General features: G+C 33.6%; 1 protein-coding gene across 11 annotated transcripts in view; it reads left to right on the top strand.

Moving 5' to 3' along the window:
• Zbbx (zinc finger B-box domain containing) overlaps nucleotides 1–27,736 on the top strand; it is a 136,194-nt gene that overhangs the window by 65,864 nt on the left and 42,594 nt on the right. For all 11 annotated transcript variants that reach the window (XR_015440940.1, XM_087186469.1, XM_087186467.1 and 8 more), the window contains 6 exons: nucleotides 1,548–1,722; nucleotides 11,880–12,000; nucleotides 21,028–21,137; nucleotides 21,490–21,590; nucleotides 22,814–22,893; nucleotides 24,464–24,606. Coding sequence is in view for 10 of the 11 variants with exons in the window: in XM_087186469.1 (XP_087042595.1) it covers nucleotides 1,548–1,722; nucleotides 11,880–12,000; nucleotides 21,028–21,137; nucleotides 21,490–21,590; nucleotides 22,814–22,893; nucleotides 24,464–24,606 (730 nt within the window). In the remaining variant the exon portion in view is untranslated. The remainder of the gene's footprint in view (nucleotides 1–1,547; nucleotides 1,723–11,879; nucleotides 12,001–21,027; nucleotides 21,138–21,489; nucleotides 21,591–22,813; nucleotides 22,894–24,463; nucleotides 24,607–27,736) is intronic.

The raw sequence follows: 27,736 nt of genomic DNA, 5'->3' as shown, positions 1-27,736 counted from the left end.
TGGAATATTTGATCACTTATTCTGTCCTTATTGCCATTCCAAATACCTCAACTAGCTTTTTTTCTAAAAGGGACAAAATGTTGATATAGTGAAAAGTGCATTTAATTCTCACCCTTTCTAGAGTCAGTCAACATTTCCAGTTTTGTATGTATGTGTTTCTTTGTAAAATGTTAATCTACTTTGCATATTGGTCTGAAAACATGCTTTTTATATTTGAAAATATAGTGGGTTTTTTTAACCCCAAGAAACTTTTTTTCCCAGTATCAGGATGGAACTCAGGGCCTTGCACTTGCCAGACAGTCACTGTACCGCTGAGCTACATCCCAGGCCCACTGAAAATACAGTTTTTGCATCTATATCAATACATTCTACAGCCTTCTCTTTCCAAGGTTTTTTCCCAGTACAACCTTAATATAAAGTACAAATTTGAAAAAATATCTATATGGTAAAATCCTGAAATTCCTAAAGAAGCTTAGGCATTTGTAATGTTGGTCAATGTGGCCAAGTGTCTGTAACATCTTAAGTGGTTTCTTTGCATCCTACCTCACTATCCACCAATATCTCTCTCCCTCGCTACTGTGTGGGACTTTCCAGTAGTTTTACAGTTCCAACAGTTTTAAGCCAATTCCTTTGTCTGGCAGCCAGGGACCTTCATGATTTGGGCCTCCTTGCTTTTTTACTGTAGGTTTTTCTCATCTTCTACTTTTTTATGCCAACACAAACTACTTGCAGTTCCATGCACAATGCTGTTTGATTCCATGTGGCAGCATAGATATCATTACCCCCTCTATGGAATATGATTATAGTCTCTCGTTCTTTTGTTAATGGGCTTATTGCCTCTTTCTTATAAAACCCAGTTCAGGCATCACTTCATATGAGTTATTTATGACCTTTGGACTTGCTTTTATTGTGCAATTATTAAAGGAGAAGAATAACTGTGTGAAGATGTGGAGAAAGATCTATCCAGGCCTTGGACATAAGTAGTGCAAAGCCCTGAAAACAATGTGTTCTATGGGTTCCCTGAACTGGGGGAATGTAAGTTAAGCTGGAGCAGGGTAAATGGAGGGGAGAACAGGAGGTGATAAAATAAATACAGGGCATCAAAGTATAAGGTGCCATATGGCCTTGTGGATCCTTGTAGAACACTGGCACTTCAGAGTGAACAGTTTTGAGAAGGGAATGGTATAACCACATTAACCTATAAGAAAACTACTTGTTCTAGCATGGACAGGTTATAGGTAGTAGGAGTTTAGGGAAGTAGAAGGAAATGGATACAGACCATTGCAGTTTCATAGGGAAAACAATAGTTAACAGCACAATGACAAGTCACCTATCTGCAAGCTATTGCTTTGATAATTTCTGAAGATACTAATTATGACTGCTTATAGGGTTTTAAACAAAACAGTAAAGTATTTCAGTAAGTACACCTTAAAACCATTGGATTTCAAGGTGAAACATGTCTGATTTATAATGACTAATAATTAGTCTCATTGCATTTTACAGAAAATTTAATAAAGTTCAACTAGATCCATTTATAACTGGTTTAGGTAGAAATTACAACAGCAAAAAGAGCTGAATGTACAAAGCCAGGAGAGAGGCTCTTGTGTGAAGGGTCATTTGATGAAGAAGCTTCTTCCCAGTCCTTTCAGGAAGAGTTAAGTCAATGGAGAACTGAGAACTGTGAGGACCAGGAGAAATGGAATTTACGTTCAGCAATACCAGGTATGGCAATTATTATTGCTTGTGTCTTATAACATAGGGTGACTTTATTTTGTCTCAATTTTCTGTGGATATAAATGTGGTGTTAAAAAAACTTTACACACAACAGTTTGTTACAACTTGTCCAGGAATTATACATTCTATGTAACCATTGGTGAGTGGTTTCATATTCAGACTCTGAATTGGGCACTGGTCAGCCAATTTGTGGATTCTTTCAGCTTTTCTTCTCTGACCATCAGTCGGACAATCATTCCATTTTAGGATTATAATGGCAACATGTGAAATGGAAGACTCTGTCAAGTAGAAAAATAAAAGTTTGTTACACATCTACTGTAAAGTGTGATTTCAAGATCATTGTGAATTTTAGGTGGAAAATTAATGTTTGAATTAATTTCTCGTTTTTGAAGAACTATTTTTATTCTCTACTTTTTCCTTGACAACTTTCACTCCTATATTCTAGTCATTGAAGATCTCTGGATAACTGAATGCACAGTATCTTTGCTTTAAGTTTTCCAAAATATTTCTTAAAGAAAATCCTATTTTTGCAGTATCTAATTTATTAGTTTGTAAACTGAATCTTAGATTACCTTTCAGCTTATTCTCATTGAATAAAAAATGTAGGCTAATAAATTTCAATTGTATGCCTTTCTTGACAGAGGTACTCAATTTTACTAGGTTTACTTAGTTTTTTTCTGGAAAAAAAATGTTGGATTACATTTCTTTTACAATATAGTGTAATTCTTAATGCCAGTGTATAACACACCATCTTCCCAATTATAATGAGAATGTTTTTACTAAATAATATTCTCTCCTTTAAACAATTTTCCTACATCTGTTCATGATACATTATTTGTAATCTCTTATTTTTATTTTTTACTTTTCTACTGAAATTCTGTCAACAGCTTTCATATAAATATACTATACATTATCTTTTGTAATATTGTGTAATGTTTTATATAAAGTGATTTATTGCTAGATATTTTGTTTTTAATTCTCAGCAGTGTAAAAATTATCATGGCCATCTCAGACACTTGTACACAGTGTATCCAAAGATAATTGTGTAGGTGCTCAAATAGCATAGATATGTTATATTTTACTGATTTTTAAAATATAATTTTGATGAATGTTTTCAAATTATCCTACAATATATTGCTGTTTCAGGTCAGTTATACTGTCACTGGTAGTGTATGAGGTGGCAATTTCTCCATATTTTCAAATTTCTTAGCCTGATTCATTATGATAAACAATGAATATTTTTTTGTCATTTTAACTGTCACCTTTGTTTTAAAAATAATTGTTATTTTTTTCAATACCTTGCTTTTTCTTTTGCCAGTATTTAAAAAAATTAGAGTTATATAACATGTTTTAGAGTTTTGTCACTTTCCTCTTATAACAATCGGGTCACTACACATTATGTGCTGAGGGGAATGTAATATGCAAATGCAGTCAAATCCTGTTCTGGAACTTACTGGTAGATGAGGTCAAAGCATCGATTCAGAGATTAGCATAACTTGAAGGGAGAAGTGCAAAGTCAATGCCCACACCAGGTGCAAAGAAGACACACTAAAAAAGTTGTAGAACCTTGTTAGTTGTTTCACATAAGGATAGAAAGCAAGTAAAGGAAGAGGTTTTAAGAGTGATAAATTAATGAAGATAAAATCTATGATGAGTTCAAATCAGATTTATCAATATGTGTGCACACACAGGATTTGTGTCTCACTGTCTTGGCTCAAGCACCTTGGGAGTGGCATTAGCAATCTACCCATCTGGTTAAATAATGTCTGGAAGTGATTTTACAATTAAGGAGTTTCAAAAGCAAGACCTTCCCTGAATTTTTGCAGGGGAAGAAGTTTGGTTCTGAGAGATGAGAATGCTGCAATTGAAAATGTGCCTCATACTCAGCTGTCCTACAACTATAATCTGTGAGTGCCCTATTGACCCTCTCATTATCAAGTCATTAAGCACCACAATTCTTACAAAAGGATTGAGTTGTGGCTCTCTTCTGAATGCGAAGGATGATTGGTAGGGGGTGTTTTGGGGGAATTGATTTGCCCGATTTCAAAGGAATAATGGGAACCTGGAATGGTAGAGATCAAGTGTTCGCAGATAAGCATCAAAATGGTGGGAGGAAAATTATCAAATATGGGACAAAGAAGAGTAGTAATTGAATATTTCAATTTGCAGATATCTGATACTACTTGGGATAACTGGGAATGAAAAATTTAAACAGCCTAATGGTTTATGTCTAAGGTTTAAAGTTTCTGTCTAACAGAAACCTGACTTGGGCTGCTACACTGGGGATTCAGTTTTATGGTGTTGCCAGACCTAAGCCTGTCCACAGATCTGGAACCCCTTAATTGAGGAAGAAGCTGGTCCATTAAGGGATGCTGCATTGCGGCCACAGGTGTTCACTATGTACCTTACTCTAAACCTTCACTAGCAGAACTAGTCTGCTAGGATAACTATGCATGAAGAAAGGCAACACACAGAGCTTCAGAGGCATTTTTAGATTCTAACTTTGAATCAACACTTTTCCCTGGGTATCTTAAATACTACTGTAGTCTGTAAGTTAGTGTTAAAAGTTGATGGAAGTGAGGTGATGATGGAGTCTTACCTTCAGTCTGACTCATACTGGATGCGCTGGCAGTGTGGGTGCATTATGTGGTTATTTTCCCAGATCAGAATATATACTGAGAATAGATCATAAGGGGAAGATTCCCTACATTAGTAGTCTTACCCATGGCATGAAGATTGTTACAGTAGTGGACAAGTTAAAGATTTTAGAAGTGCCCTCACCCTGTATTATGCACTAAAATAAATTCTTGAAGCAATATTTCATTTTTGGGGGAATTGTAGAAATTAATGCTATTATCAAATACTTGAAGATTGGAGTATTGAGTTTTTGAAAAATTACATTTAACTTGCTTATTTGGGGCAAAATTCCCAAACTACAGGAGAGTCATTGGGTTATAATAAACCTCATCAGATGAAAGTGATACTAATCACAGTTGATATTTTGGATGCTCTGTCTTTGCTGGAGAGAAAAAACATGCCACTGAAAAAAGATGCTCTGCCACCAGAGAGGGTAATGTTTTCTGTAAGGAGCCCACTCGGAATTACTCAGCTAGCTAGCCTTGCTATTGCAACAGGAAACTAGTAATAGGCAGTACATGAATCAATAATTATGTCTGTGACAAAATGAAATTTTACTTATGAACACAGAAATACAGCCATATGAAAACAATCAGCCAGATTTAGCAGATGATCTGTACTTTGGTGATCCTAATCCATAAAATGCCTTTTTTTCTATTTCTATCAAGAAAAATTATCAGAAAGGTTTTTTATGTGGCAGGAGTAAGTGTATAACTTCACAATATCATTCCAGAGCTGTGCTAATTCTCCTGCCTCCTAGCATTATGTAGTCTGAAAGGACCTCGATCATTTTGAATTGCCCAGAGACAATGCTTGGCCATTAGATGGATGACATCATGCTAAGTGGATTTGGTGATCAGGGACCATATATTACAGGGTGATTATATTCAACTCTTTCCATAATTGAGGGGGGCAGTGATTTGTCCTCATGGGGACAGCTACATATTTTAGAGATGGATTTTCTATCTCTGTTTACAATGTGTCTGCCATGAGGGAGCCTTATTTATCACCATGGTATCCTCTTAAATACTGCCTCAGACCAAGACACTCATTTTATTATGACAGAGCTCCAGCTAATGCCCACAGAGCTCACTGATCTCACCATGTGCTACATTATCTAGAAGCAGCTGGCATGATACTTTCATGGATTGACCTACTGAAGACTCAGTGTGGTTCTGGCAGGGAGACAGCACCTCATGGGATTGGTGTATTTTCCATGAAATTCCAGTCATCCTTCCACTAAATAGACCGTGAGATGACACTCTGGTCTTCTGTAGCTTATTATTACTGAATTAACTGTCAGAAAGAGGGTCACTGTACTGCTTTTGTTGATTGAACACTATTACCAAATAAATTATGCTGCTGCTACACAACCAATTAAAGATTGCCTCTGGGACCCAGAGATTTACTGGGATACATATTGAAACTCTTGTGCCTAGAAATAATGCTCAATGGGAAACTGGCAAGCCAATAGAGAGAGGACCTGTTTTGTTATACATCCTTTGAGAATGAATATTTGGGGAAAATCTGCCAAAGTGCTAGAAGAGGGTAAAATGAATATGGAATGATGGTGGAGGAAGGAAGCTTTGATAAATCAGTTGCGCCTTCAAATTTACCTACAAAATTGGAGACTGTACAAGATACATTTTATGCTAAGTATTTTTTTTTTTTGCCCTTCTTCGTGTTACCTTTTATGATCGGAATTCATGGTGGGAAACATAATTTAGTAGCCAACTGGAAGTGTCACCAGGTTGAAATCTTGTGATACATAGTAGCTGGAGAACTTTCTTTTCCCTGTGTTTCAAATAGGGGTGATGCTTAGAGAGAAAATAGTCGATTATGCTGGCCATTTGCAGTTTGTCCTTCCACGTCCATTTACTGCTTGTCTTACTTTGTTCTGTGAATCAAGCAGTTCATCTCTAGAAACTTGGTATCTGGTTTATGACTGGTTTATGTCAATGGGTGAAACTGACAGGACAATGGAGTGTGAGAAAAGAGCACCTTTTGATGGGCTGACATTTTACAGTGATTATGTCCTCTCCATGTTGTCAACTCTTCTCACATGGGCTTTTCCATTCCATTGCTTTCAATATTTTTGTTTGTTTCCATAAAGTTCTCCTTCTGTGTCTCTTCAAGCCTAGATCTGAAACCAACTCTCCATTAGTGTCAGTCTCTGGGAGCTTCAACATCAATTATTCCCTTAACCTTACTACATAATTGTAAGTTGGACCATTATTTGATCTCTTCAAAATACTCTTTAGGCATTTTTCATGCCAGACACCTGACTGATAGAGATGGTCTTAAGAAGACTTCCTAAGAAACCAAGCTTTGATTTAAGATCTAAAAAATGAGATGCAGAATGATGAGAGAAAATAGTATGTGCAAAGGCTCATGGAGGGAGTATATGACGTTTACGGAACTGCAGGGAAATGTGGGCACCTAAACTTTAAACAGGAAGGCAGAGTATAAAAACACAAGAGGCTAGAGAGGTAGGCGATATTGGATTCACTGGCCTGGAGTGGTTAAACAAGTCTGCAAAGCAGAATGGGGTAGATATAGGTGGAAAGTTGACAATATGCATTATCATAAAAATCGCTGGAGAATATTGTTTTTATTTTATTTATTTATTTATTTTGGTACCAGGGATCGAACTTGGGTCCTTGCACAGCAGGTGGCAGAACCACTGAGCTAAAATCCCCGGCCCTATTGTTTTTAATAAGGAAGTAAGATTGGCAATATGGTTGCTGTGGGAAATCATTAAGATAAGAGCTATCATTGATAACAATACTTAATATTTTGGCTCCAGGGTATGATGTGTGATTGGCTTTGTGTATATGTTTGATATTATACATATATATTATTTTGTGATTTGGGAAATTATTTAATCAGTGAGAGAGAAAACGTGCAAATAAAAATGAAAGTCGTATGGTACAAGTCAATTTCAGACTGAAATAATGTAAATTCTGTATACAATTTGACTTTGCTATAAACATTAACAATATAAGTCAGGGGCCAGAGATTTAGCTCAGTGGTTCTGTCGCCTGCCTTGCAAGCGCAAGGACCTGAGTTCGATCCCTGGTACCAAAATACCCCCCAAAACCAAAAAAAACAGTATAAGTCAAAGCCACATCTTTAGATTTATATAACACTGTGGCATCATTTTTCAATAATATGTTAATATAAATTTCAGAAAATGAGATAAAGAAGATGTGGTTTTTAAATAAAATGGAATATGACTCAGCCATAAAGAATAAGAAACTGAAGACATTTATAGCTAAATGGATGCATATTGAGGCCATACTCTTAAGTGAAATAAATATGACACACATGTGTGACTACCGAATAGTTTCTCTGGTGTGAGAAACTGAAAGTGTAAATAATGATTAAAATGAATAATTGATAATTTGAAATAGGAAGAAAAGGTCCAAAGGGGTAGGAGAAGTGGGAAGGGAAGGGGAAAGGAAAGAAGGGAAAGGAAAAATTATGAGAAAAGAAAAAAATGGAAACAGAGTCTTTGTAAATAGGGAAGGGTGGAGGGGGTGAAGGGCACACCGGTAATAGGGAAAAAATAAGAACCAAGATACATCATGTACATGTACAAGATCCCAATGATAAATGTAAATGTATTATCTACCTAAAATGTACCAATAAAAGAATTTAAGCAAAAACAAAAATTAGCCTCCATGTATAAAACTATACCAGAATGAAACCTGAAAAAAAAATCTACAAGTTTATGTTTTCTTTCAGTTAAGCTTATTGTATATTTACATTTTATGTATGGATTTTATATTTAAATTACATATGCAAAAATAAAAGCTAACACTTAGGTGTTCATCATCACTTGTTGAGCCTGTTAAGTGCTTTATTTACTTTTTATATTTATGAATATCTTATAAAGTAGGCACTATAATTTTAATATAAATTTTATTTTTTCTGGGTTTTTTTTGCTTAAATTCTTTTATTGGTACATTTTAGGTATACAATACATTTACATTTATCATTGGGTGCTTGTACCTGTAGGGTGGAGGGGGTGAAAAGAGCATAGGGAATGGGTATTTTTTCTGTTTTTAAAATTAATTTTATTGGTACACTTTTGATTTATGTAATACCACATTCATCATAGGGAATGCTTACTTATACATGATAAATCTTGATTCTTCTTTTCCCCTCACCTCCCACCTCTCCCTTCAACCCTTCTCCTCTATATTTACAAAAGTTTGTTTCCATTTTTTCTTTCTATTCTCTTGTTTTTCCTTTTCCCTTCCTTTTCTTCCCTCTCCCTGCTCCCTTGTTCCCCTTCTCATTTGCACGTTTTCTTCCCACTTCCCAATATCTTGAATTCATTTTGGTCCTTATTTACCTTTTTGGTTTCTCATACAAGAGGAACAATGTGATATATAAATGTGTGTGTCTGATTTATTTCATTTAAAAGTATGGTCTCAAAGTGCATCCATTTACCTAAAAATTTCTCAATGATATTATATATATTATTGATGATAAGTTTGTATGTTTTTGTTCATATTTTTCAAGTGTTTTTCTTTTCATAATAGGTTCTATATAACATGATAAATGTATACAAAAGAAACTTTATAAAAATTTTATGGCTTACAGAAAAAAAAATAAGGACGTGTGAATCTGCCACTAGGTTATAAAATAGAATCCAACCAACATTCTGTAATCACACTTTACTTTCCCTTCATTTTCCTTTCTTTCTAAGGTTATTATTAACTTAGACTTTGTGTCTTTTTACTCCCTTAATTTCCTTTAAGTTCACTCAATAATACATCAATTTTTCATGTATTTGAACATTCAGTGGAATCATGTATTCTTCTGTGAGCTATTTCATTCAACATTATGATACTGAGATTCACATGTCCATAGCTGTATTTATTTTCATTATTTAATTATCTCTCAACCTATTAACATGGTACATATCTACCCATTTAAGTGCTGATGATTATTTGGGGGTATTTCCTGTTTTCACCATGACAAAAAAATACTGTTTTGAATTTTCTTGTACAGGTCTCCTGGTACACTTCCGTGCACATTGATAGGGATATCTATACCCAAGAGTAGAATAGAGGGGTAATTGAGTGTGCATGGTTTCAACTATACAAAGGTTGAGTTATTTAACAAAATAATCGTACCCTTTTATGCTCCCACTTGAAGAGTATAACAATTTGATCACTTTCCATTATCATCACATTTCAAAAAACTTTCTGGTCTGATAGGAAAGGTATCTTCAATTTCTGTACTTTCTATTGCAAATTACATTGAGCATCACTGTATTTTTTCACAGTTTAGTTTAATATTGTGCTTTAAATTTCCAAGCTTTTTAGTTATTTATTTATAACTTTATTTCATTTTATATGCCAAAGGTTTGTTTCCTTCAATGTGAAACTTAGGCACTATCGATGGCCTAGAAAGCATAATACGATCCAAAGTCAGTTTCTGTATGCTCTTGTCTCTTGTTACTCCTCCTCTGGCTTGTTTAATTTTATCCACCGTGTTCTCAATACTTTTCCTCAAACACTTAAGCATTCTGTCACTTATGAAATTAGTTTTCTGCCATAAGAAAATATCTGCGGTACTATAAATATGAGTAATAGAAAATTTCACACAAATTTTCATAAAAGATAGCCAGTCAACTGTAAAACAAGGGAGGAAACCAAGCCCCAAGTTGTAAAGCTCAAGTGCCATTTTCCATAAAACCATGCCTCATAAATCCGTATGCTCTAGAGATGTTTACTGTAAGCACTTCTAAACAAGGGCTGTTTTCTAAATTATGTAATAAATGATTCTCTGCCAATAAAATGTAATTAATCTATTTGACAGACAGTACAGTTTTAAAATATACTTACAAACAAATTAATGCAGGTCACGTTCCATATTTATTTTGGGGGATTGTGCATTGGTTATTGGAGAAAAGTGAATCACAGCCCAGGTGCTTTAATTCTTTCCTTCCAATCACTTTCTAGGTTTGGATGTTATCTATCAATGGGTCTCTCTATAATCTGGACAGAAAAAAAGTATGAGTTGTTCTTTCACTTCCTCTGTCCCTTTTTCCCTTCCTTTTTCTTCTCTTCCCTTTCCTGCCCAGCCCTTCCCTTCCCTTCCAGTCTCCTTCCCTCCGTTTTTCTCTCTGTCTTTCTTTCCTTTCTCTTTTCTTTCAACTCTCTTTCCAAGAAATCTTTTGTTTTTCCTTAGGCATCTCCTTTTTTCCTATGACTTGCTCATATTCTTACTATTGCCCATTCAGTGTCATAGATTCTAGTTGGTATTCCAACTTCCTTCAATCACTTTCTTCACTGCTTCTCTATGCTTTCAAAGAAGAAGTTGAGTAACTTCCACTCCTTTGGTTTATTTTTATTGATAGTTTGTGACTATTTATAAATGCTGTCTTAGTTACTTTTCTCTCATTGCTGAGAGAAAATACCCCCACCCAAAGTTAAAGGAGGAAAGTTTATTTCATTCACATTTTGTAGAGGTTTCAGACCATAATCAAATGGTTCCAAGGCAGAGTGTCATGGCAGACAGGCATTGCAGAGGAGAAACAGTTCATGGTGGGCAGAAAGTAGCAAAGCAACAAGGGACTACCATAGCTCTTTCCATCCATTATATCTTATCCAGACTACTTAAGGTGGGTAGCACTCACAGCCTTAATTCTGCTGCCCTTGATCTTAGCATTGTACTATGAATCAATTCCAGTGTCACACAGTCTAGATCCAGCCATCTTTAAAAAAGCCCCACTTGTAACTGCGTGAGGATATCTAGACACAAGCCATAACGATGCTAATCAGTAAAATCTACATTATTAGGTGAGACTGTCTTCTAGTTTTAGAGTTCCTAAAAATATTTTTTCCATTTTTCCTATTTCTTTTTCTTCTCCTACATTATTTACCTTATGATGTACCAGATTGGAGAGCCAGACAATATCTGGGAGTGTGGAGTGACTAGTCATCTTGCATTTACACTACTTCCATTCCCAGAATCCTTCATTTGTTTGGAACAGTTCTGGAGAGTGATTTTTACTGTAGTAGAACTTCTGAATAACCTAAGTACAGAGAGATTAATTATTGTGTAGTTTAAATTCATTAGTGACAATGTTGCCTCCAGATGCCATTTTGCTTTATTTTCAGTTTCTCATAATGTGTAAATATTATTGACAGTGGCTATAGCACACATGTGTGTGTGTCTCTATGTTTGTGTAGGCTACCATGAATTGGCTTGTACAGTATTTATCTTTCTCATTTAAAAGAATTAGTTGTCTAAAAAATTTTTGGGAATCATGGGATCCTTTTATAGCAAGATGTTTTTGAACAAAACTGTAAAGTCATTTAATAAATCAATAATATTGACTTCTAAAGATTTATTTAAACATAAACCTATTGTTTTTATATGTAAAATCAAAGCTCATGTGCTTCCACAGTGATGAATTCTATATCTTGAGAGAAGATAAGGTAAGTTTTATACTTGGTAACTAATTATGCACATTCTGTTTTTTTTAGACTCATTGGAAGACTGTGAAGTACAAACTAATTTGAAAATTTGGAGAGAACCACTGAATGTTGAATTTAAAGAGGACAGCCTCTCCTACATGGAAAAATTATGGCTTAAAAAACACAGAAGGTATATTCTGAATTTCTACTATTATTGTGAAGAATATAAATCTTATTATATTCTTTGCTTGTTTGACGTGTCTTCCTGCAACAATTTTATATGTATGTTTTTTATTTGCTTAAATAATTTAAAAATAATATTAAATCTCTCTGAAGCTTCTACTATTGCAATAAGAATTTTAATTATATTTGTTAATATGATGCTTCAGTAACTTAGAATTGTCTTGAGAAATGGAATTGTGGTTTTTAGAATAAGGCACAAATATAGTATAGAATTTAAGAATAATAGCAAATAGTACATTAAATAAAAGATTACTTTGAACATATAATAGTGTTAGTTTTTTTACATTATCATAAACTTTTAAAAATTTTATTTTTATTAATACATGTTTGCAGTAGATAATAATTACATTCACTATGGGAGGATTGTTGCATGTACATAATGATGCATCATGATTCTTTTTATGTTTCCTCCCCCCTTTCCATCTATTTTTTTATCTCCTTAAATCCTTTTATTGGTACATTTTAGGTATACAATTCATTTACATTTATCATTGGGAACTTATACCTTTACATAATGTATCTTGGCTCTTATTTTTTCCCCATTCCCTGCCCTCCCTTAACCCTCTCCATCCTTCCCTATTTACAAAGACTTTGTTTCCATTTTTTCCTTTTCTCATCATTTTTCCTTTCCCTTCTTTCTTTTTCCCTACCCCTCCCACTTCTCCTACCCCTTTGGACCTTTTCTTCCTGTATCACATTATCAATTATTCATTTTAATCCTTATTTGCAGTTTCAGTTTCTCACACCAGAAAAACTATTTGGTATTTACACATGTGTGTCATATTTATTTCACTTAAGAGTATGGCCTCAATATGCATCCATTTAGGTATAAATGTCTCTAGTTTCTCATTCTTTATGGCTGAATAGTACTCCATTTTATAAAAAAAAAAAACAACAAAAAACTCATTTTCTTTATCCAGTCTTCAGTTGATGGACTCTTGGGCTATTTCAAAGCTTTAGTTATTACAAACTGTATCACTATAAACATGGGTGCACATATATTGCTATGGTATAATTCTTTTAATTCTTTTGGGAAGATACCCAGCAGGGGAATAGCTGGGTCAAATGGGATGTCTAGCCCTAATTTTTTGAGGTATCTCCATATTTATTTCCACCCTGGTTGCACCAGTCTGCACTCTGACCAACCATGGAGAAGGGTAATTTCTCCTGACAACCTGGCCAACATTTGTTATTGGTTGATTTCTTGATAGGAGCCATTCTTTCTGGGGTGAGGTGAAATCTCAGTGTCATTTTTATCTGCATGTCTGGAATGACCAGTGATGTTGAGCATTTTTTCATATGTTTATTTGCTGCATTTACTTCTTTGTCTGAGAAATGTCTGTTTATTTCAGATGCCCATTTTTGAATTGGGTCTATATATTTGGGGGATCTGATTTTTTTCAGTACTTTATGTATTCTAGATAGTAGTTCTTTGTCTGAGGAACAGCTGCTAAAATTTTTTTGCATGTTGTGGGTTGTCTTTGAGCTCTGTTGGTGGTTTCTCTTGCAGTGAAGAAGCTTTTTAATAAGATGAGATCCCAGTTGTTAATACTTTGTACTGTTTTCTGTGCAACTGACGTTTTATTCATAAAGTCTTTTCCTATGCCAATGTCTTCAAGAGTTCTACCTAACTTATCTTCCAGCAAGTCCAGTTTTGTTATGTTTTCTTCTGAGCTTTTACTTTTGGTTCTAGCATTGGTGAGTAGATTTTGGACACAGCAGTTATTTCTCTCCTGCTCCAGTGATGATTTTCTAGCTCCTTAATTTTCTCTATTTACTAGAGTCTTCAAAGAAGACATTTGTACTGGTTTATTATTTGGTTTAGTTAAGTGGATTCATGGATATTTGTTTTGGGGGTTAATATCTAATACTTTTCTTATTATGTGATGCAAATTGTCTCCTTTGGCCACTAAGGGCTCTATGAGGTTCACTCCTCTGTCCTTTGACAGATCCTCATTCTTTTGTGTCTGCTTTTGATTAGCTTGCTTTGAATATATCTTCATATTTCTGACACTTGATTTCCTTGTCCCAGCCCAGGAATCACTTCTCCAAATATTTCTGATTCCATCGATTGGAGAATGGGATTCAGAAAACAAGATCTGGGCACTATGTGTGTTCATTTGTGTTCAGTGTCGTACATCTGAGGGCTTGTTACAGAACTGGGCTCAATCCCTATCAGAATACACACATATCTAAACTTACTTTTCTACCTATCAATTTGGGCATCTGTTAAATTAATGTGAGTTTCCACTGATACCTCTGACTTCAAACCAACATCACATGGTTCCTTTAGCATATTCCCTGTGCTCACTTGAATTTCCTTTCACCTGTGAGAAACATGTCTTTAATTATCTAGATGTGTTCATCAATTTGTTGACTAAGATAAGGATAGATAGGTAGATAAATAAATAGATAGATGTTCATAGATAAAATGGCTTCAGAATTAATATCACTGTGCAAAACAAATTTACCCATGGCAGTGTTTATGCACAGTACTTTTCATCTTTGGCTCGTAATTTCCAACCATGATCTTGTTTATCAGTACAGCTCATAGCACTCATTTCTTTTGAACCTCCTTTGGAGTGCATATGCTTTTCCTTCATCTCTGCTCATATTATGATTTTAAAAATTTGAATAAAATTAAGATGTACAGTTCTCTATGTTTTTACCAGTACATAAAGTCATGTGTCTGTCACAGTACCAAACTACACAGGATCATCCCCTCCTAAAGTCTCATGTCTTTTTCCTTTGCAGTCAACTTTCCTTCTTCCCCAACCAATAGCAAGCATTAATCTCCCTTCCATCCTTAATGAATTTGTCTTTTTCTGAAGGTCACATAAATAAAATTCCGTGATATGTAGCATTTTGTGTCCTTCAGTTAGCAAAATGCTCTCAAGCTTCATATATGTTCTTGTCTGAATCACTATCCATTCATTTTCTTGCGTGGTAATTTTTTTTTCCTTTTTATTAGTACATGTTGTAGTACATAATGATTACATTAACTGTAGCAATTCAGTACATGTACATAACACATTTTAATTCTTTTTTCCCCTTCCTTCTCACCCCTATTATTTTTCCAGCATCAGATTTATAAGACCTTATAGAGTTAATTTATGTATATATATAAATTGCAAACCAGACTAATAGGCCAAAGAACCTATAAAACATGGAAGACAATTTAATTGTGGGCAATATATCTAAAAGGGTACCTCGATGTCCATTAGTGCTTTAGCTTAACCTTGTGATTTAGCTTAGTTTATCTCTTCTTGTCTTGAAGCACATCTTGGTGGTTTCCAGTTTGGAATAATTATAACTAGGTTTCATATTTGTTTTTACATAAAGATTTTGGTTTCAATACGTGGTTCTAATTCGGCAAATAACCAGGACTGGAATGGCTAGGTTGCATGGTGGCATGCTTATCTTTATAAGAAGGTATGGAACTGTTTTCTAATGACTGTTCCATGTCTGTGTCCTTTAGCAATATACAAGACTTCCAAATGCTCCCAATCCTTCCTATGACATGGCATTGTCAATTTTTTTGCCTTTTGTTGCCAATTTAATAAGTGTATGTAGTTATATTTCATTATTATTTATGTGGTAGTATTTTAAGTTCATTCAGTTACTACTTTAGTTATTCCTATGTAACTAACATTCAGGTTTTCTATTTTGTTTGTTTGTTTGTTTGTCATATATGGCCTTTATTATGTTGAGATACATTTTTCAGTACATGTAATTCTGGAAAGTTTTTTATTTTTAATCTTGAACAGATGTTAACTTTTGTTTGTTAGTTATTGTAGTACCTGGGATTGAATCCAGGACATCACATTGAGAAATATTCTCATTCACTTTTTTTTCCCATTAAGTTTATTGGTAAATTTTAGGCATACAATACAGTTACATTCATCATTGGGAACTTGTACCTTTACATGACGTATCTTGGTTCTTATTTTTCCCCATTCCCCTGCCCTCCTTTCACCCCCTCAAAACTAGGATTAGAAGTCCCATTTGACTCAGCTATTCCCCTCCTGGGTATCTTCTCCAAAGAATTGAAAGAGTCATACCACAGTGATATTGGTGCACCCATGTTTATAGCAGCACAGTTTTTAATAACTAAAGCTAGGGAAGGGTGGAGGGCATGAAGGTAGGGCTAGGAATGGGGAAAAAATAAGAACCAAGATGCATTATATAAAGGTACAATTCCCAGTGAGAAATGTAATTGTGTTGTATACCTACAATGTACCAATAAGAGAATTAAAAAAATAACACTAAAGCTTGGAAACAGCCCAATTGTCCCTCAACTGGAGACTGGATAAAGAAGATGTGGGGTATTTTTTATAAAATGCAGTACTTCTCAGCCATAAAGAATGAGAAATTAGAGACATTTACAGCTAAATGGATGTACATTAAGGCCATAAGTGAAATAAATAGGACATACATATGTAAATACCGAATAGTTTTTCTGGTGTGAGAAACTAAAAGTGTAAATAAGTCTCGTTCAGTTTTGATTTTGAGACAGGTCTCACTAAGTTGCTCAGGCTGCACTAGAATTCTGAATCCTCCTGACTCAACCTCCCAGAGTATTAGTATTACAGGCATGAAACACCATACCCAGCTAGGATGTTGAATTTTTGTCTATATATGTTTTAAACTATGATGTCCATAGCAGCTTTGAGGATCTCAAACTCAGTAGTGTACAGTTGTTAATTGGCTTTTTCTAGTTTAGCATTTAATACATACATGTAATTCCAAAGTCCTCTGTTTCTGTTTTTTTTTTTTTTTTTGTGGCTACTTTTTCATACTGGGTCATATCGAGGCTCTTATACAATAAAGGAAACATTTTAAAATTAAACAGCTATGAACATTTATGGGTGGACATGTAAGAAGTTCTCATCACTAGCATATTGAGTCCTGAGTTATACTTAATATTTACTGGTCATGTTTCCTTCAGAAGAAGGAGCATTTAGTAAATCTTTTTATTGGGGCATTTATTTGTATGTATTTGTTTATTTTGAGCTGAGGTCTTACTGTATTGCCCAGGGTGGTCTCAACCTTTCAGGTTCGAGTGATGGTCCTGCCTAAGCCTCCTACGTACCTGGGATCTCAGGCTTGCATCATATGTGTTGCATCATATGCCTATGTGTTTATTTTTTAATGGCTTTTTTGAGTAACTACTTTTTATTTATATATATTAGCGTCATGCAACTCATGTACAATTCCAGAGTTTACAGTGCATTTCAGATGCTATGCTTCAGAAAAGTTTCCAATGTTGATATTCCATATCACGATTTCAACTTTACCTTTGCCTGTTGTCATGTTTTATAATAGGCTTGTAAATATATATCCTATTGCTTTTTTTTCTGATTTGGATCCTACTTTTTAAAAATTTTACCTGCAACAATATATGCATATTGATAGATCTTCCTCTTCTCATCCTTAGTGAGGTATAATTGGAAAAAACTATAAATTATATATATATGTGTGTGTGTGTATGTGTTTGTGTATAAAATCATAGCAGTTGAACCTCCTATCAAAGAGGCTGAAAGTTGCCAATACATGAACATGTAAGGCAAAGGCAAATGCAACTGTGAACAATCAGCTTGTATCTATGTGTGCTTTTCTTTCCTCCTGCTATAAATATAACCTGTAAAATTGGCAATAGTTGTGGTTAGAAGGTGCATCTGAATGATCTTTGGTCCAGAAAACTTCACAGTTGTAGAACTTTTTATCTCACTCAAGCTAATATTGTTAAATTTAACTGATCTTAGATTTTCTTTTAACAACGTAGAAATTTTTTTATGTCTGGCTTGTTTCACTTATCACAGTGATTTCCAAGCCAAGAAAATAAATAACTCCCATCTACAGGCTTAATGGATGAGGTAAACACACACACACACACACACACACACACACACACACACACACACACAGAGGAATATTATTCAGCCTTAAAATAGAGGGAAATCCAGCCATTTGTGACAGTATGAAAGTGTTTATCCATTTTAGTTCTATACTTCCAGGAATTTTTTTTTTCTTTTGGTACCATGGATTGAACTCGGGACCTTGTCCATGCAAGGCAGGCAGCAGAACGAACCACTGAGCTAAATCCCCAGTCCTTTTCAGGAATTTTGAAATCTGGAGAAGTTTCATGAAAGTATAGATTTGGATAGATAGTATTTTAAGGCAGTTAGCTGGTATCCTGGCCTCCTCTCTCTTTTTATGGCATATAAATCAGATCACAAAAACACCTGGGAAAAGCTTTTACACTGCGATTCCGGATTTAACACAAAATTGATTTCAAAAGTAATGTCTTTAAGAGCATGAAACTCGGTAATTTAACAAAATTTTCCTTGGCCAGACATTCTATGCAAGCAGCTTGACTAACACTGATTCACAAAACAGATTCAGTATCACTTAGTATATATTTAGCCAACTGAATTAATCAATGCCCAATAAATATTTTCTAAATTTTAAGAAGGGAAAACATGATGAGGTAAACAATTGTTTTTTATGTGGTATGATTTAAAAACTATGGTCCCCAAGTCCAAATATCCATAACCTAGATTAAGTTCACTGACTGTCTGTTTGTTTATGAGCAAATTGCTTGAAGTTTTGTAGTCCAAGTTTTCTTATTTGCAAAAATATTGAGTGTAGAATACATAATTTATAGGACCTTCTAATCTCCAATACTCTAGGAAATAGGTTCTGTAAACCTTTGGTTCAGGTACTTTACTCCAAGTGAGAGAAGTACAGATTTCATAAAGAAAAGTTGTCTGAAATATAGGACATTTATTCATATGTATGTTGAGTTATTAAAATAGTAGTGGAAATCAGTATGGAGATACCTCAAAGAACTAGGACTGGAAGTCCCATTTGACCCCACTATTCCACTGCTGGGGATCTTCCCCAAAGAATTAAAAGAATCATACCACAGTGATATATGTGCACCCATGTTCATAGCAGCACAGTTTGTAATAGCTAAAACTTGGAAACAGCCCAAATGTCCATCAACTGGAGACTGGATAAAGAAAATGTGGTTTTTAAAAAATAAAATGGAGTACTACTCAGCCATACAAAATGAGAAATTAGAGACATTTATAGCTAAGTGGATGCACATTGAGGCAATACTCTTAAGTGAAATAAATAGGACATACATGTATAAATAATGAATAGTTTCTCTCATGTGAGAAACTCAAAGTGTAAATAAGGACTAAAATGTATAATAGGTAATGTGAAATAGGAAGAAAAGGGGCAAAGGGGAAGGAAGTGGGAGGGCTAGGGGAAAGGACAGAAGGGAATTTGATTAATATGAGAAAATGGAAAAATAGGAACAAAATCTTTGTAAATAGGGAGGAATGGAGGGGTTGAAGGGAGGGCTGGGCAAGGGTGAAAAATAAGAACCAAGAGAGACTGTGTAAAGGTGCAAATTTCCAATGATGAATGTCATTATATTGTATACCTAAAATGTACCAATGATTAGAATGAATAATTGATAATGCAAAATAGGAAGAAAAGGTGCAAAGGGGGAGGGGTAGTGGGAGGGGCAGGGGAAAGGAAAGAAGGGAAAGGAAAAATGCTGAGAAATGGAAATAAAGTCTTTGTAAATAGGGAGGGGTGGAGTGGGTGAAGGGAGGGCTAGGAATGGGGAAAAAATAAGAACCAAGATGCATTATGTAAAGGTACAATTCCCAATGAGAAATGTAATTGTGTTGTATACCTACAATGTACCAATAATAGAATTTAATAAAAAAAAAAGATATATGCCCTCCAAAACTGTGATCCAAATAAACCTCTTTTCTTTCTAAAGTCAAAAAATAAAAAATAAAATAGTAGACCCACGACAAACTAGACAGCTGTTTCTGGTGTCCAAATGGCACTTACCTTTAACATTATATTCTTAGATGTCACCCTCGCTAAGTTTGTTAAAGCATAAATCTAAGTCATAAATATAAGTAGTCTGTCCTTATCTGATGTATAGATTACATATATTAGGAAATGCACGTGACCAGAGACTGCCTAAACAGTACCACTTTTTTAGTGCTCCATGAGCTTGAGAAAGCAGATTGCTTATAGCCAAATCCCTTCTGTGCGTTTACTTCCTGAATGACTTTGAACAAGTGGTTTCACCTTTTTTTGTCTCAATTTCATTATCTGTAAAATTAAGATAATACTTGTGCTTACTTAATACAGTATCTATTAAAATTTAATGTACCAGAATTAAAACGGAGCCTGGTACATTTTAAGTTTTGTATTGATATTAACAATTAATATCATTAAGATGGAACGGCTTTTTACCTTGGGATGCTGTGAACTTGCTTGATCGAGACAGCATGTGCAGTTTTTTATATTTTTGATTAAATATGACTTCTTTCCCCGGGAATCTGGGAATGTCATCTAGAAGAAAACACGCACTTTGTGCTCTGACAATCCTTGGGATTCACCAACTTCTATCTAAAATGGGTTGTGGTAATCCTCATCATTAATTATGTACTGGAAACCACAGCCAGCACACCTTACAGTCATATCATGGCAGCCTATTTTATTACCCCAGTGCTGTGGTGGACGTTTTAACAAATGTCTTTAAGTTGCTTTAGAACTCATCAAGATAATGCAGAGGTTGTGAGATAAAACATGTACTCATAAACTAGCTTTTGAAACAGCACGTTATATCTAATGGACTCGGTGTGGCTTCTGAGAGAACACTGACTTCTATCATAACTTTGATTTTCATCTTCAACACAAAACAGTAGGATATGCAATTTAAAAGTCTTGTATGATGCCAAGTTGATTTACAAAGTTTTAAAATATATTAAGATTTTGTTAGAAAATCATAATTTTTTCCTGTGAATTAAATGTACAGTTATGGTTTTGTCATTAATTTTATATATTCACTTATACAACAAATAAATCAAGATTATGTCCAAAAGATTCAAATAATGTATTCGAACATTTTAATTATATCATTCTTGTTTTGTAGAACTCCACAGGAGCAACTTCTCAGCCTGCTACCAGATACATTCATGCATCCCTATGAAACTAGTAGTGAGGCACAGTGTGTTCAGAATAGAAATGATGAAGATAGTGATGGTTAGTTCAGCCTTGATTATATCTTTTAAATTTATTATTTAAAATTATGTGCAGTGAATCCTGCTTAGAACCTGCTTTTGGTACTCTTTATGGTTTTATTCTCAAGCTGAGTATGTAATTCTTTATATCCAAATCAAAATCATACACACTGTCTTCCTTTTCTCTAGATTTACTTTACCCTTAATTTAAATAGTTTTAATTAAAATGTTAATGCCAAGAAAACACGCATTTAACCTGATCTGGGAAAATGGACAATATTTTCTTGTATGGATAATATTGGTAATATTATTTCAAGAAAATAATCAGGTAAGATGTAGTCTCTACTGGTATTATTTTTTATTCTATTTCCTAGTCGAGGAGACCAAAGTACAATACCCAGCATTTTTTCTGCCAGTAGAAGAATTAAACACAGAGAGATCTGAAACATCTATAAAGATAATAGAATTGGATGATGTAAGTATATAATGACTATTCACATTTCTAAACTAAGAGAATACTCATAATACACAATTCCACATAAATGTTATTGTCAACAAGATTTCTTTCACACAGAACAATGTTTAAAAGAAAATTAGTAAGTGTTTGAATGTAAACATGGTGATAAAACCAAAACAGAGTATACCGTTTAATGTAGACAGTGAATTTGTGACCTAAATTTCTATTGTCCTGTTTTTGGAACTATGCAGTATGGGAGGTGAGAAAACATTTCACTATGTTAATTCACAGAATATACTTTGGTGTCTGGTTAGTGTAATTATTTTTTTATCAGGAACTTTTTGCCAAAAAAATGTCCGTTTTGTTTCAGAGGAGCTATTTAATAATATTTAAATTCTAATATAGTTTATTAAATGTCACTTAATATCATTTTCTATTTAAAGGAGGAAATCATATTTAAGATTTAAGGACTTAGTATAACTGGAGCCCAAACCCCTAGAATACATCACTGCAATTACCTAAAGCCAGAGGCAGTCAGAGATTTATAACTGCAGGCTGAGGGATGGCAAACCTCTTAGAGCTTTCAATGATAACAAACAGCCCACTGTGGCACGGTTTGCCACCAAAGTCTAGGGTCTAGCAAAATCACTATATTTGTGACTTTTCTAGTCCTCCAGCACCTGAATGTACCACTGTCTGAGATGTTTCTTTTACTTTGGTTGCCACAGAAAATGAAGAGAATGCAGAAACTATCCCTTAATAAAATACTGCTCTCTTCTGTAGGTCAGCACATTGTTCTGGTTCTTTTTTTCTACTTGGGAACATTTTTATTTTTACCCTGTATAGTTTTGAGGTATCAAATACACATTCATAGTCAAACACACACACACACAGACACACACACATGACCTATTTATTAAATTGTTTATGCATAGTAATGCCAGTCAGAGAACTAAAAACCACTTAGTCACTAATCCACTTGAGAAATAAAGAAACATCACTTGTTATTCTTGGTTCTTGGTGTGATAATTGTGATAAAGGGAGTGATGCAGCAAATGCCCTCAACAAGTCACAGTTGAGTTTGTTTAATTCTCCTAATGCTCATGTGTGGGGGATATAACTACAACTGTGATGCCATTATTTGTAGAGATAAAGTATTGTAAATATCACCTACTTTTACCTGTTTAATGTGTAATAAAATTATTGAGGATACTAATATTGTATAAAATACATTTAATAAGACTTATGAAGAGGAATTTGAAGAACCTGGAAACCTTGTGCCTTACAAGGTTGAATTAGCTAATGCAGACAGTCAACTAAGGTAAGATATTTCTAATTCACTTAGGATGCTTATTAAAACCCAGATACACAAAAATTATATGTCTGTTTAAATGGGAACTTCATGATTTTAAAAAATGTGGCTATAATATTAATTTATGTGTGCCATATTTAAATTTGTGTAGATATTGCTAATATTTATAAAATCATGTACAGCATTGTTTATAGTTTTGACTAATATATAAGTTAATATTCTTCTGAATTTAGAAACTCTTATTCAAATTGTTGACAAAGTCTGATAGCTTTTTTCTTTTCTTCAGAGATATTCTTTGAGTTTATGTTAGTTTTCTATGAACCCTAAATAAATGGCTATATGAATGACTATGCAGACACTGAAAGTGCTCCCTTACTGATTACTTCCTACCTAGAATTCAATATATGATAAATTGATGAAGTATGATGGTTTAATCTGTAATTGTTTTGTATAATTTTCTTATTTCCAAAATAAGAATAATATCTAGTTCTGCCTATTTGTAATGTTAATTATCATGAGACACCTTAGCTTTTGAAACTTTAGGTTTTTATGTGTTCTGACTATAAGGTATTAAACTTGAGTCTACAGTGGAATGAAGTTACTATTTAGTAGCTTCTGTACCAATCCTTTGTTCCAATCAAGTTAGGCCTCTTTTAGCATTTTACAATAGCTCTGGGCCTAAGTGATGCACTAGGGCCCTAAAAACTCTCCACGTTTGCACGCATACACTCAGGTATGTAGAAGTAAACATGGTTTTGCAGGATATAAGAGGAGATAATTTTCTGGGCAGCAGATAAGAGGTTTATATTTACTACTCTATGCCTAAGGAAATAAAAGATATTTTTGCACTGTAATTTAATTATTTAGTACATCTTATCACACGCCTTTACTTTGAACACTATGTATGATGTTAAGGAAGTCAGAGAAAGTTAGTGGTTACGGTTGGACAATAGTTTTACCACTTTGGTTTGAAAGTACCTGTAAGAATCCCTTAATTTTATCTTCCTTCAAGGGGTCATGAGTGATAAAAGAGAACCTTTTGGGTTAAGTATAATCTATGAATTTTACGATGGTATCATATATTGTTTGCATAAATATCAGGTACTATTAAATATATTATTCAATTTATGGTTAATTCATTCATTATAACTATGCTTATAGAATAGTATTTTTATTAATAATTGAAACTCAAATACCATATGCTACTTTCTACATAATTCTATTAAGTTATAATAATTTATATATAAATATAATGTGTTAAAACAAATATTAAATTCACATAAACAATCATTTATCTTTAAAGGTTTACTGCATTTTTATTTTTATTAATAATTGAAACTGAAATACCACATACTACTTTCTACATAATTCTATTTAGCTATTAGCTATTCTATTTAGCTATAATAATTTATATATAAATATAATATATATAAATATAAATATATAAATATATAATATATAAATATAAATACATATATAAATATAATATATAAATATAATATTTGTTTTTAATAAATTGGGACTTTTTAAATATCATTTGTTTCAACTCTACTTTTATGCTCATCCCTAATAATGAAAGGCATACATTTCATGATGATCAGAAGAACAGTTTTCCATGTGAAAAGGACAGCTATCAACATCATATTTTCAACAAAGTAAAAACAGACCTCTCAAAGTTTGATTTGCCACACAACTCTACATATTATAGAGATAACATAAAAGGTAACTTTTTCATATTGTTTATTATTATTAACAGTGGATGTTAATAGTACATTAAAACTAATAGATTTGGGGCCGGGGATTTAGCTCAGTGGTTCCTCAGCCTGCCTTGCAAACGGGAGGATCCGAGTTCGATCCCTGGTACCAAAAACCAAAAACCAAAAAACTAATAGATTTGAGAGTTTATAAATTGTACATATTTTTATTTTAAAACTGTACAATTTAATAGTTGGAAGAAAATTCATTGAAAATGTTTAATTTAATGTCTTTTTAGTCAGTGGAAAACAATGTTTATATTCATTAGAAAAAGAAGCCAAATAATGGGGGTATAGCTTTAGTGTAGACCCTAGATTCAAACCTGCCAACTACTGCAAAAAAAAAAAAAAATATTCTGGGCTGAATTAGCATTTTTAAACTGTATGAAATACCATTTAGAGATAAAAGTTTGATTGGCATTTACTGTCCTCACTTGCATGAAATTTTTCCCAATATTCATATTTGATGCAAAGTTTCATATAAGATATAACATAACACAGGCCATCTTATTTATATTTCTGTACTGTTATTACTAGCAGTTCCCTTGGATGCTATAGATTAGAATGCTGTGTGAAAATGTCTGGTTTCACATTCCAGATGGGGATATTATCATGTGGAATCACAGCAAAATATACTGGTCTAGGAGTCAAATTGTATTTTCATGGCTTTAAATTATCATGTCACATTCAACACATTGTTTATTTCCTTAGACCTCAGTTTACTAAGCTACAATGTAAGAATTAGACAATGCCCTAGATTTCTTTAAAATATTATATTTGATCTTTCGAGGATCTTAATAAAAGGCAATAAGTACACCTATGTGAAGAATGTGAGCGATACCTTAGGACATTATTTAAAATAGTTTTAAAATTGATGTCTACCTTCTCATTGAGCAGCAATACAGAAAAGAGATATAGATCTGTGTTAGTCCTGCTGTTTTTGCCATTTTTAAACTACTAAGCCTCTGAAACATTATGGCCAACTAGCAACTATACCAACATTTGAACTTAGAACTTTACAGCGTTGCGGATCAGGTCTGGAAGTAAATATTGTTTGATCAAAGTACAGCATGGTGTTTCAGTTGCCTTTGGGAACTTATGAACATAAATGCCCATATAATGTTACTTGAAAGACATTTAAAAAATATTCTTTAGAACCATTTTTTTTTGTATGCAGCAAAATTGAGCAGAAACTACAGAGAGTCCCTACATGCTCTTTGTCTCCACACGTGCACAATTTCCTATACTGTCAACATTTCACACCAAAATGACCATTTCTTTTTAGTGCTGAAGAGCATTCAATTGTATGGATATGCCACAGTTTGTTTAACCATTTACCTACTGGAGGACAACTCAGTTCCTTCCAAGCTTTGGTAATTGCTAACACTAATGTGTATATGAAAACTTGTTGGTTGTAAGTTTTCAACTCATTTGGGAGAATACCACAGAGAAAAATTACTGAATCCTATGCAAGAGTATGTTTAATTTTGTATAAAATTGTCAGTGTTTCTGTCAAGTTCACAATACCATTTTATCTTCCCACCAGCAGTGAATGAGTTCCTATTGCACTGCATCCTCCCTGAATGTTTTTCGGTGTTTTTTATTTTTCCCATTTCAATTATTGTGTAGTAATGTCTCATTGTTTTAGTGTACTATTCCTTAGTTGCATATGATGTTGAACATTTTAACATGTTTATTTTCAATAAGATATCTGTTCAGATTTTCTGTATATTTTTACATTGGATTGCTTATTTTGTTATTGTTGGATATTAAGATTTCTTTGTATATTTAGACATCTTTTATGATACTCTTTTTCAGTTATTATGTCAGCCTATAGATTGTCTTTTCATTCTCTTAAGTATATTTTTCACAGAGAGGAACTTTTTAATTAAAATTAAATTCATTTTATTATTTGGCTTTCTATCTCAAAGAGTTATACCATACCCAAGATCATCTAGGTGTTTTTCCTATTTTTCACATAGCTCTGAAATAGATACCTTTGGGTTAATTTTATGAAAGACATAAGGTCTGTGTCTAGATTCAGTATTTTTTAATGTGAATATCTAGTTCGTTTAGCTCCATTTGTTGAAAGGACTCTTCTTTCCATTGTATCACCTTTACTTCTTTTACAAAGATCATTTGATTATATCTAGTGTATGGGTCTATTCTGGCTTCTCTATTCTGCTTCACTAAATCATCTACTTTTTACAAATATACATTGTCTGATTTTTTTTTAGATATAAAGTACATCTTTAAGTAGGATGTTGTCAGCCCTCTGACTTTATTCTTGAACTTATGTTGGCTATTCTTGGTTGTTTACTTCACCATATAAATTTTAGGATCAATTTGCTAGTGGTCACAAAATAAGCAAGGATTTTGGTTTTAATTGCATTGAATCTATAGATCAGATGAGGAAGAATTGATATCTTGATAACATTGAATATTTCTATCCACAAACAATATTTCTCCATTTATTCAGTTATTTGACATCTTTCCCCAGAACTTTATAGTTTTCTTCATCTAGATTTTGTACATATTTTATTAGATTTTTTTCCTACATATTTCTGTCGAGGGGAATAATAAAAACAGCCTTGAGTTTTACATTTTAAGCCTCCTATTTCTTATCAGTTTATAAGACAAATGAATGACTTTGGTATATTATCCTTATATTCTGCAGCCTTGCTACAATTGCTTGTTCGTTTCAGGAGGATATTTGCTGAGGTTTTCAGATTTTTCTTCATAGATAATGATATCTTCTGGAAACAAAGACATATTTTATCCCTGTCATTATGTCTATGTTTTATTTCATTATCTTATTGTAATAGCTTAGAGCTCCAGTACATTGTTGAAAAGGAGGGAAGGAGAGGACAATTTTGCCTTGTTTCTGTCCTTAGTATGAAGGATCTAGTTTCTCGCTATTAAGTATGATGTTAATGTGAATTGGAGTTGTTCTTTATGAAATTAAGGAAGTTTCCTTTTCTTTCTAAATTGTTGAGAGTACTTTTTTTATCATGAATACATTTTGGATTTTGACATATGCTTTTTTTTGCATCTCTGGATATGGTCATATGATTTTTTTAGCCTTTGTGATGGATTTG

This window comes from Heterocephalus glaber, unplaced genomic scaffold, assembly GCF_053883595.1.
Source record: "Heterocephalus glaber isolate CG9 unplaced genomic scaffold, H.glaber_assembly_v1.0 deba00001504, whole genome shotgun sequence".
Classification (NCBI taxonomy): Eukaryota; Metazoa; Chordata; class Mammalia; order Rodentia; family Bathyergidae; genus Heterocephalus; species Heterocephalus glaber.
The sequence above is the reverse complement of the archived record's forward strand: the minus strand, read 5'-3'. Positions and strand labels throughout refer to the sequence as shown.